This window comes from Pygoscelis adeliae, unplaced genomic scaffold, assembly GCF_000699105.1.
Source record: "Pygoscelis adeliae isolate BGI_AS28 unplaced genomic scaffold, ASM69910v1 Scaffold427, whole genome shotgun sequence".
NCBI lineage: Eukaryota > Metazoa > Chordata > Aves > Sphenisciformes > Spheniscidae > Pygoscelis > Pygoscelis adeliae.
In genome coordinates this window covers 353,669-365,496 of record NW_008825214.1, presented here as the reverse complement: position 1 = coordinate 365,496, position 11,828 = coordinate 353,669, and the positions used below count along the sequence as shown (strand labels likewise).

Sequence of the window (11,828 nt, the reverse complement as noted above, 5' to 3'; positions counted from 1 at the left end):
CGTCCGCCGGTGGAAAAGATGGGGGCTGAGAAGAGGGAGATAGCATGGCAGCACACAGGGAGTTCGGTGGGGATGCATGAGGGACAGGTGAGCCACAGCATATTCAACAAATGCTTTCTACAGGATCTGTGAAGGATTCCCTCATTACTTTGGGGATCAGAACAACAAAAAGCCTACTCGATCATGTAAGCCATAACTGTCACCCACTGGCATGACTTCCCCTTGAAAAAGCAATAAATCAAGACAAATTCTTGGTCACTTTGCCACATCTATTCAAGTACCTAATTATTAAGCAAAGATCCTGTTTTGTAGAAAAGCTAAAGAGCAGGGAACTCAGCCAGGAGGAGAAAGCACCTGAAATCTGTGAGGAGCTTAGAGAGGTGGAAACAACTGCTCTGGAAGTCAGGAACTGCTCATCAAATTTAAAAAGACCCAAGTCACTTTCCTGAACTTCAAACAACTGCTGAACTTGCTCAAAGATGAAAAATCCAATTGTCTGTTCTTTTTTCCCTCCTTTTGTCATTAGAAACTCTGGGAAGAGGCTGTTGTCCCTTGGAGGCAGAGTGGGGAACGCACCGCTCAAAACTGGCACAGCATTTGATCACACTGCTAGCCTCAGAAGCCAACTTGTTTCACAAAATAATTTCAGAGCTTAAAGTTGAACTACTCATGGCTAAAGCTTGTTGAGACAGGCTTTTTTACACACAACCGTTCCTTAAATCAGTTTTCCTACCTCTGTTTTATTCCCCTATTGCTTCCCTTCACACGCCTTTTAACTGAAGGTCTACCTGAGCAGTCCAGGAGAAACAACTAGAAAGTAACCTCTCTTTGCTTTCCAAATCAGAAAGAGCCAAATGGTAGAGCTGTAACTTTGTGAAACAGTCATAACAGAAGGGATGCATATATATTTTGGAACACTGAACGAAGCTTTGCTCCAGCCACAGACGATAAATCCCAAGCCGAGAAAGTACCAAAATGGGCCCTTGAGTTATTGGGTATTTTTGTTGAGGAGGAAACGTGGGGAAGTCATCTATCACCTATCTGCACATGAGGATATAGGCCATATTTAGCAGAGCTCTCTAATACCTCCTTTATATTCTCCCCTCTATCAGTACCAAGATCTAGTCGTCTGCATAATGTCAGTATGTGATCCAGTTTTAACACAGAACCCTGGTTGTGACTCAGACAAGAGTCCGCCCCCCTATTTTGCTAAGGTTTCAGCAGAACAGGTTTTTCATGCTCAGGCCTCTTCAGTATACCACAGCTCGAGTACTTCTGAAAGCCTCCAGGAGCACAAGGCCTGGGCACTTGACTCACCTGGAGCTGCGCTGCTGGCAGATTTACATCAGCTACCATCTCTGTGCAGGGGTGTTCCACTTGCAGGCGGGGATTCAACTCCAGAAAGTAGAAACTGCCATCCTGGCTGTACAGGTATTCCACAGTGCCTGCACTCACATATCCCACCATTTTGGCAAGCTTCACCGCACACTAGGATACAGGAAAAAAGAGCATTAGATTTCCAGGCCCCATGCTCAGTTACCTATGCTCTGTTCACCCACCCCACCCACTTCAGACTTTTTTACTGGCATTCTGAAACATCCAAAAGCTTGTAACAGGCCCGAGAACTGCTCAAAGAAAAGCATATGGCACAGGAGTTTTCATTTCCAGGTTATTTCATCTAGAATTTACAGAAGGCAGAGGTTGAAGCAAATATTTATAATACTCAGCGTTAGATAATTCATACAACTCCTGTAGCTTGCTTTTAATATGACAATATACATTTAAAACACAGTTTCCTCCTATTTTTGGGGTGCACGCATTTTTGAAGGGAGCTCTACAGCTGTTTGTCAGCACATGGTGGACTCAGTCAGTTTTGGAAATGTGACTAGTTGCCCACACTAAGCAGTTTAAGACACGCAACCCTATATTGCTCCTTTAAAAGATTCCACCATGCAAAACTCTTTGGCAATGTCAAAAAAGTCCTGCCTGTTTCTGGAGACTCACAAGGAAAAGAGAACTTGCAGAGCCACTCTCACCTGTTCCATGTGCTCAAACACCACCGAAGTCGCGATAGAAGCAGGTGCTTCCTCAATAATCTTCTGGTGCCTGCGCTGCACGGAGCAATCCCGGCCAAAGAGAGAGATGGCATTGCCATACTGATCTGCCAGGATCTGCACCTCCAAGTGGCGGGACTGTTTGGCTAGTCTCATTACAAAGATTGGAGAGCCTGGGACTTCAGCTTGAACCTATAGCAGAGACAGCATATAAACAGGCAGATCATTTTTTGTAAACACCTATCTTAGTCACAATCACCCCAAGTTCATTTCTGAAGCAAGGAACATCCATAATATTTCCCCTGGGCCACTTGTATATAATTACAGTGCTGTTTCCATTCCTCTCAGCTTTCCTAAATAACCCATAAACTAAAGAAGGCTCATGTCCCTCAACATTTTTGAGTTGCACTGCAGGTGCCCTCCATTACTTGGATTTATTCAGCATCTCCTGTGATGTTTGGGCATTTGACAACTCTATTGGATATGCAGATATATTGAAATCCTACCAACATACAGAGCAAAGAAAGCATGAACTCATGATTCAAAGTAGCTAAACAGGCTCCGATACATACTGCAGACTTTTTCAGTTCTTTAACATTTTCAATTCAGTGCTCTCAGAATCACCCAACCTGAACATTTAGAACAGGACAGTACAAATCAATGGGAAAAGCTACCTGTCTAAATAGGTTGGGAAAGTCATCTGCACTGTTAACTTTCCTGATTCCTTTTCCTCCTCCTCCTTCAGAAGCCTTGATCATGACAGGGTAGCCAACCTCCTCAGCAGCCTGATCAAGATGGGCAGAAAAACATGGGTAAGTACAAAAAGTTAGCAGAATCAAGTTGAAAAGATCATTATTTCCCTGTTGATTTGTGTCCAAGCTTCCATGTCTGACTCTATTTAGCAACCAAGACATGAATGGGATAGAAACCAAATATTCCAGTTTGAGAGGGTGCCTGTAGTTGGAAAAACCAGCAGTGATTTTGTGACTATAGAGAACTCTAGCCTCTCAAAGCGATCACAAAATCTTTTGTCAGTGCTTCACGCCATTAATTTACAAACTCACAGAAAAAATTTTTTGTAATACAGAAAATCATTAAGCTGGGTAACATGGAAAAATCATATACCCCACCCCCTCTCTTCACAAAGGAAAATTCCCAAAACCTGTATTGTGCCAGGAATATTTCTTATTGTAGAAATCTTCCTCAAAGGAAAACTTAACGAAAGATGAAACCAAGTGTGAGGTCACAGGTCTTTATTAAAAACACCTTCTTCCTGCATTAAACTAAAACCAGAAGAGAGCCCTTAATGAAATACAACTTTGTTCCCATATTTATCTCCTTCTCCTAGTTCTCACCTAATTCTGCAAGCTGGGCCCAAAGATGATATGTGAAAGATCACTTTCCAATTTCCAAGGCTCAGTTCTGTGAGGCTCACAGTCTAGTTCTAGTTTGTACTCCCATTAAAAATAAATTAAACCTCTAGCTCCCTCCAGGTGTGTATGCAGCAAGTCCTCAAATACCTTCAAAATACTAGCCACCTACCCGCAGTCCATCATCTGCGTCTTTCACGTAGCCTTTTTCATATAGCTCCTGAGGAACATTCAAGATACGCTTCTGAAGATCATTTTCCTGCCAGTCCACTCGAAGACCTGAAATATAAGCATTATCTTCTTAGCTCATTCTGCTGCAAGGCTCAGTGAGAACTCACACATCAGACATTGGCAAAACAAACAGCAGTCGTAGTTCCACAAGGAACTAGTCTAGAAGCATTTACAAAAGAGAGAATGCGGAACGTAAACAGACATTTCTGTTTTCTGGGGAGCAGATCGCTTCATCCAACGAATTATATCCTCCTTCATTTACCTTGTGCAATTCTGAGAAACAAGTTGTTATCTACAGTCTTTTGAAACTGTATAGAGCTTCCATGGAAGCAGAGTATTGGCTGTATGCTCCAAAACAACACGCTAGAAAAGTAGAGACTGCAGAAATACCAGATATTACAGCTGTACTGTTAGAGTAACAGCACGTTACACAACATGTAAATTTTGCCTGACATATCCATATATATTGTAGTCATTACGTCTAAGCCTCAGATAATACAAATTTGAAACCCTAAACAGATGGAACATCTCTTCCAATGCCTTTTTGTGCACAGACACTTCTTAAAGATTAGATGTGTTGAAGAAAAAAATATTAGAATGATCTTGACAAACACAGCAATTTCCTTCTTACCACTGCCACTCCAAGGAAGAGTTGGAATGCCGGCAGTCTGAGCCACTATTGAAGAAGCAATTTTATCTCCTAAGGCCCACATTGCTTGGCTTGGAGGACCTGCAAAAAGCAAAAACAATGCATGAGAGACAAAAGAGATACCACACATCAGGGAAACGGCCAGAAGTTTGATTTGGGTTCCATGTAAGAGGGATAAATAAACACTCTCAGCAGGGTTGCTGCATGCCACATCTCAAATGGTATAAATCAACATTTCTGAACCAAAAGAGAGTGTATTAACTGTATCAGCCAGGAAACTAAAAACAGACTAGAGTACTTTTGACCACGAAGGAGGAAAAGGCAATTGAAACTGCAGCAGTGCAACCACAGACACATCACAATAGCTTGTTAAGCGCCCATCCCGTTAAAGATGTCCTGGCACACCCAGCTTGCAAGCACCACTCTCTGTCCATGTGTCCTCAAGCTGGGCCTGCTCTCAAAGGGATGGCAGGTACTAGTGACTGGTATTAGGTGTGCACATCGCATGCTACTGGAATAATAATTCAGTGCCCTGATTTTACTTGAAATGTGGTTTGCATGGGACTGTAGTGTATGATTGGTAAGATTTAAACTGGAATTAAAATACAGCTTTTAAATCCATTCCTCTTCAAAGGTCCAGAGTATTTCTGTGGTTATGGCTCAAGACATTACAGATAAAAAGATCTGCTAGAAGTCAGAACATGATACAACTGTCCTCAGGCTACGTTCAGACCATGACTTTTATCACAAGTCCATCTTTAGTTTTAAACACAGCACGTGTCCAAAACCTTCTCCAATATTCAGATCCACGTGGTTCAGGAGATGAGGCTTACTGCAACAAACATCTCCAGCACTTGGTTAACTACACTGCTAACTAGACCACAAACTTCATGTACTGTCCACGTTTCTTTCCATAAAACCAAACTACAAACACCCTCTTTAAAATGACAACAGGGACATTCAGCTTTTGAAACAAGCTACTTTAACAGGAATCTTTTCTGATTTTGTATCTCACAATATTCAAAGACATGTTGGAGGACTTGCCACTTCTCCCATACAAGAACTATTTCCCAGCATATGTCCAAACCTTACCTAGTTTCGTTAGCCTCGGCGACTGGAAACAGACTATGCTGTTAGACAACATATTCTGTTGTTCTGACTGCTGTAAAGGACGTATCATCGATCTCACACTTGTAAACCATACCTCGTGGGTCTCTTTTAGTCTCAGGATTTTCTATCTCACTAAAACCACGCATCTTAAAATAAGGACTAGACATTAGATCAGAAGTATATATCCTCACCCATGAAAGCAATCCCATTTTTGTGGAGAAGTTCTGGTAGTTTAGGGTTCTCAGATGCATGGCCCCAGCCAGCCCATACAGCCTGCAGAAGAAAATAACATAATTAACTCTTTGTTTTAGTAAAACAAGCAAGTGAGCAGAAATAGGAAGCATGCAGATACTTCAAGTCTTTCTTTTCCTCATTGAAAACAGCCTCATAACATTCATAAGCCAGACCAGCATCCTGAACTATGTGGTACGCTTAGTTTAAAGGGCTAGTGTCCTGCATCTTGTAGACACGTCAAAGGCGGCTGCCAAAGCAAGCTGTTGAAGATTTTTGAAGTGACAGGGTGAAGGGAACCTATCTCCTGCAGATATTCATACTGGGAAACCCACTGCATTGTAATATGCATTGCCTTTTGGTGCTAGTATAGGATTGTAATTTCAATTTCTTTGACCTGTCTTTTTCCCCAGATGTAACTCATTATTTAAGGAGAGAAGATTGCTTAGTGTTACCTCCCGTTTTGAAAACTATCTCTGACACTTCTCACCTGCACTGGAATCCGCTTAGCGATATCAAGAATGAGTTCCACATTTGCATAGTTGTTGTTGTTCGGTCCTCCTGGAACTGGGACGTAGTGATCTGCCATTTTAATATACTCTGCAAACACAAAGGTGGTCTCATTCAGATTGCAAAAGTAATAAACGGTACTTGGTCTAAAACTCCCTAAATCTAAGGTACTGGAAATACTTAATCTCCTCTCAGAAAAATCTGTTACTTGACAGAACGGTACATGATGCAGTAGACATACATTCAGCTTCTTGCATCCTTGTGGGCACTCGGGTCTGTGCAAGGAGAAGGCTGTGAACCTTCACACTCTTCACAACTCACCTGCATTTGCTTTCAGATCCTCAGGAGTCACCATGACAACAAATCTGATTGCCCGCTCATTCCGAAACATCTCATAGGACCAGCGTCGGATGGATCTCATGCATTTCACTGCTGCAATGCCATTATTTGCTATCAGGACCTGAGTACGTTAGAAGCAGGGATGAGATAGAGTCTAAACAGCACAAAACACTAAATGATAATGAAAACATTTTTTTCTCTGCAGACTCTTCATCCAATTTTGGGGCTGTGCAGTTTCGTTACCCAGCATTCGATTCAGTAAGAACATTTAATGGCCCATCAGTCAATTCAGAAATCAGCTCTTGCTCGACCATAAAGACTTTAACGTATTATACTTTGTTTGGATTAAAGAGCAGAAGGACACATGAGAATAGGCATAACGAGTGGTTAAAACATTCAATACCTGAAAGGAAGAGACCTCATCCATTAAATGATTATGTATTTTTAAATACATTTCTTAGTGTTTTTTCCAGTCTACTCTTTGTGTATCTGTCTATAAATCCTTTTGTATCAGCAGAAGTGCTCTAGCTCACTCTAATTTTTTTCCCTGTCACACTAAGCTAAAACAATGGGATGTTTATTTATCACATATAAAATAAAATGGAAACACAATGATTACAGGCAGAAGTACAACTTTCAAGTTCAGGAATACTAATATTTTGATATCTGCAGTGTACAGCCTTATATAGAGAGAATCATAGCTCAAGAGAAGGGAATAAAATGCAATATGCTAAAGTCAAAAACGTCAGTAACTTACCTTTTCAATAACTTTATTCCCTCCAAAACGAGTAACAAATTCTGCTGGAGAAGCCACAGTGAAATCCCTCTGCACATCAACTTTCTTCCTGTCCCGGCCTTGCTTTACAAGGTGTAAACCAGACATACTGGGCCTAAGGCAATTTGTGGGAGACAGAAAAAAGCAACTTGGCAGTGCAGAGGTACACAAATAGAAGACGATATGTGAATAATTTGTAAAGTTCCCCTCGACCGTGTTCCCCAAGCAGAATCACTCCTTGCCTCCAGACCACTGTGGTGCCTGGTCCTCAGCTTTTACAGGGATGACTCTGTTTTTTAAATAACTTTCAGTTATCTCTCTGCAAAAGCCGGGTTATCTGGAGAAATTCTGGTTATGCTAATATATAAATAGGTAAAAATATGTTCACTGTATATTGCTGCCCAACAGAACAACAATGCTCCACATTGCTTTCAATTCATCTAGGAAAACTGGGAAATGACAACAATATTTTCCGGCTTTGGTGAAACAAGCTACTAAGATCAGACTCCATCAAGAAATCCTATTTGGGAACCACAGCAAGTAAGTCTCCAGGTGTAAATGAGAGACTCTGCTACCCTTTTACAAGCACCTTCCACCATTCAGTCTTAAATATCTTCCTCGAAAGTTCTGAGAGCTAGAGGACAAATTAATCACGTTACTTCTACTACAAGCAGTGAAAGCCAGTTTTGTGTCTGACAAGATCAACCCTGTGCTCTGCCACCGTCTTTCTGTGTGGGAATGGGACAGTCGCTTCCCTTTCTTAGGCTTCAGCTTCCTCAGAAGTGACACATGGATAAATCACCCTTTGCTTTTGCAAGTACTACAGGATTTGATTTGCCAAAATTTACAAAGCTGAAATTGTGAGAGGAAACTCAATAGAAAAGCAAAGACCTACTCTTCGCACCATGCGTCTACCGTAGCACAGCATGACCGTGGCAATAACAAGGTACTTGTTATTTTAAAGCTCCTGAAGCTTTACCTCTCGGGTCACCCCACAGTTTACCCATTTTTCTTACTGTATTTAGCATGCTTTTCTTAACGGGTTCCTTTCCCACAAACACACTGAAGCCCTTACCCCTGCCACCACGCGGGATTACAGAACCTGTCTGTAGGAAGGAGAGATGAATATTGGGAAGGTATTTAAAAAACTACTCAACGCTTTGGAAAGACCCAACTGCAACCAAGGGGATCAGTGCCACTGGAGCAGCTGTGTAACTGGCAGCATTGGTCCCCAGGAGCCACGCAGGCCCTGCTGGCTGCTCTTCGGCCATGGGAAACCCGTCAGGAACCTCTGGCCTAATCAGCTGCTGAAGTGCTGATACCATTGAGCAACTCCACTGGGAAATGGGATGGGATGCGGCAGAAAGTGACTGGAATTGCTGGGGGAGGGCACGAGGGGAAAACCAACCCAAGGACAAGCCAAGTCACGTACAACATCTAGAAGTCTCCTTTTAAACACAGCCACCAAAGGCAGGTAGCCCGAGAGCTGCACCTGTGAAGTTCACTGCCCCACGTGAGGTTTAGAGCATCCCGGCTTGAATGAGTTGCTGTTAGAGGTGCTTGGTGACAGCCCGAGAGGAAACACACAGATTCCCCCTCACGTTCCCTCATAAATACGTTACGGCCTATGAAGATTTACCCATCTAGAATGCAGACCCTCCTTAACTCTTCGTCAGGAGCACAGTAACACCACAGGCCAGTAGTTTGACTAAAAAATTTGCTGAAGAAAGAAGCCCTGAACAAACTGTAGCTAGTGCCTGGTTTAAATCCAGATTCTTCTCTCACCCATCTTTCCTATGAACGATCATGGTACTAACACAGACTGCACTGCACTTTGCAGAACACATTAACAAAAAGGATCTTGACCCATATCATCCAGCACAACCTAGTCAAAGAAGTATATGCCAAATCCCGGTATAACCAACCAAGAACTGTACTAGAATGAAAGGTGATCTTTCAGGTAAGGCAAGATCAGTGCCCAGCTCTGACCATAAAGACATGTTTATCTACCACACGCAGGACGGAGTGGATCCTTCCCTGCCTCTCTGCCTTCGTGCACACCATCTACCTTGGCTGTGACGTCCTACTGCGACACAACCCTGACGTTGTGAGATCTTCCAGAACAGCAAGAAAGCATATTTACAGCACTTGAAATTCAGATCCTGTGTTTTGCGTTAACACATCAATCTTTCTCTCCCACACATGAGAAATTCCCATGACAAATGGCCATGCTGGTAGGGAACTTCAAGTTACAGTCTTGCAAATGCTGAGCTTAACTGGGAAGTGAAAACCTGTTTTAAGCACAACAAAAGAGACTTTGAAGCAATCCATGAAGCCAAGAGTGGGAGAAGTAAAGGTAACAGGAAAAACAAGACCAATAGGGTGATTTTAAAGCATGCTAAAAGAAACCAGATGCCTATCTCCCAGTGATATTCTGGGACATATAATGGCTGCACTAGGTCAGACCAAAGTACATCCAGTCTAGTAACTTGTCTCAAGTAAGAGCTGCTAGCTGATATCCAGAGAAGGGCATAAGAACAAGTTAAGTGTGTGGAGGTTCTTCCCCCGTGTACTTTCCCTTCTTCCAGCGAGCTGCACTTTCAGAGATAGACATCATCATTGAACTTAAAACTTGTCCCTGTCAGCAAGAGTTCACAAACTGCTCTGTGATAACCTCAGTCCAGGAATTCAAGGACAGGAGCCAACAGGCAAGAAAAAGGGGAAAGGTGTAGTTAAGGTTGAATTTCTACTAAATTCTTATATTTAAAGAAGGTCAGAATCTATGGCGCGGCAAGGAAGGAGCAGAGTCCAACAAGTGAGACCAGGTTTATTCATTGCAGGTTTATTGAGAGCAGTCTCAACAAAAATAGAAAAAAGACAAAAATCTTAGGGTCAGAACCTGTGAACATGTAGGAATATGAACTATCCTGCCTAGCTGAAACTACTACACACATGAAGATACCACTACAGATAAAATGTCAACAAAACCAGAGGTTCATCATGCAGAATAATGCAAAACACTTGCGTATAAGCAAGTATAGTTCCATTTAATTTGTGACAGTAAGCATACCAAGAACATTAAGTTTATTTGCTAATAACCACAGGCTGTACATTATAATTAAAACAGGAGAGAGTTTTTCTTTTTGCAGGGTAAGATGAGGTAGAAGTTGGGCAGCAAGGAAGAAAGAACACCGAGCTCTAAACAAAACAGAATAAATGCTGAGTTAGTAACAGTCATCCCTATTAATCACCAGGTCACAACTGCTATGTTTTGTTACAGAGGAACCTTCAAAATGCTCATCTACCCTTCAGTTTATAGAGGTTAGAAGTTGTGCAGAATCTCAAACTTTAACACTGATTCCCCACTAAGATGTATTCTAGCACCTTTCTTACAGACTGCATGCACAGATACCTCAGTCACTGGTGAGGTTTCAGAGGATAAAATTAACATGGAAAAATATCAGCATGCATTTCCAGTACAAAGTGCCCAACTGCCTCAGTCCAAGACGGCTGCTGCTATGAGGAGACAATCGTATCTGTAATTCTTACCTTTGCAGCATGTGGTATCTCATTTCCTGACTCTGCTCTGCTGAATCCTCCATGCTGTCTCAGTGAAGGAATTAACAGATTTCGGGCTTGCCTATGACTCACCTAGTGTAGCTGCTGCTATTTTGTTTTTTTCAATACTGCAGCTCAAAACCCAGCAGGAGAAAGCTGCAAAGAGCCTCTTGCAATCATGCAGTTCTCCTTGAAGCAGTGGCACTTCCCAGATTGCTTCGATCTTTTAACCTTTGTCCCTTGCTTTCCACCACCCCTCTCTCTCTCAGTCACTCTCCCCGTGACGCAGCATGCACAGAGAGGGTAGCAGCTTCCCTCTTCTGCATTCAGAGGAAAGCAGCTGATCAGGAAAGAGAGAAAATGATCTACAGGTTACGTAATCAGGCTTAACACACAGCACCGCTGCTGCAGCCCACACGATGCACAGCGGCTGTTTGCAGCAACGGTCAGCCCCGGTTCACGCTCCCCACAACGGGGGGGTCACGCAAGGAAGCGGAGACTGCACAGCTTCCCCACGCGATCCGTCAGCGTCCAGAGGAACCCTGCGCTGCTGGCCACGCAACTGTGCCGGGAGCAGGCGAGCACCTCCTCAGCAGCTTGCTTTGTGAGAGCAAAGGAGCAACTACAGGGGCCAGTTAGCCCGAAGAATTCAATCAACGTGTAGGATTTAATATCAGACTTTCACAGTGGGTGGGGAGATGACAAGGAAAGCATCTCCAGGGCTGCACAGAAGAAAGTCAGATGCACAGTTCGTACAGGCACACAGAGCACAGTGGTGATCCAGACATGAGACAACAGATCACACTGGACACCAGCTTGGAAACTGGGAGACCCTGGACGAGTCACTTAAAGTTTTCTGTGCCTCTGTTTCTCCACCTATAAAAAGGAGATGAGATCACTCCAAGTGCTATAGGAATAAATATCCTTACAAGCAAAATGCTACAGCACTGCAGGGTCCAGTAACATCACTGGAGAAAGGAAGAATGTTTACTCAATATCAA

General features: G+C 42.9%; 1 protein-coding gene across 1 annotated transcript in view; it reads right to left on the bottom strand.

Annotated features, from left to right (window-relative positions):
- The window catches only part of ACACA (acetyl-CoA carboxylase alpha), a 136,500-nt gene that overhangs the window by 112,759 nt on the left and 11,913 nt on the right, over nt 1–11,828 (bottom strand). Inside the window, 9 exon segments of the mRNA XM_009329104.1 lie at nt 1,318–1,488; nt 2,037–2,246; nt 2,729–2,839; nt 3,597–3,703; nt 4,287–4,385; nt 5,606–5,687; nt 6,136–6,245; nt 6,477–6,615; nt 7,252–7,384. Coding sequence (XP_009327379.1) covers nt 1,318–1,488; nt 2,037–2,246; nt 2,729–2,839; nt 3,597–3,703; nt 4,287–4,385; nt 5,606–5,687; nt 6,136–6,245; nt 6,477–6,615; nt 7,252–7,384 — 1,162 coding nt within the window.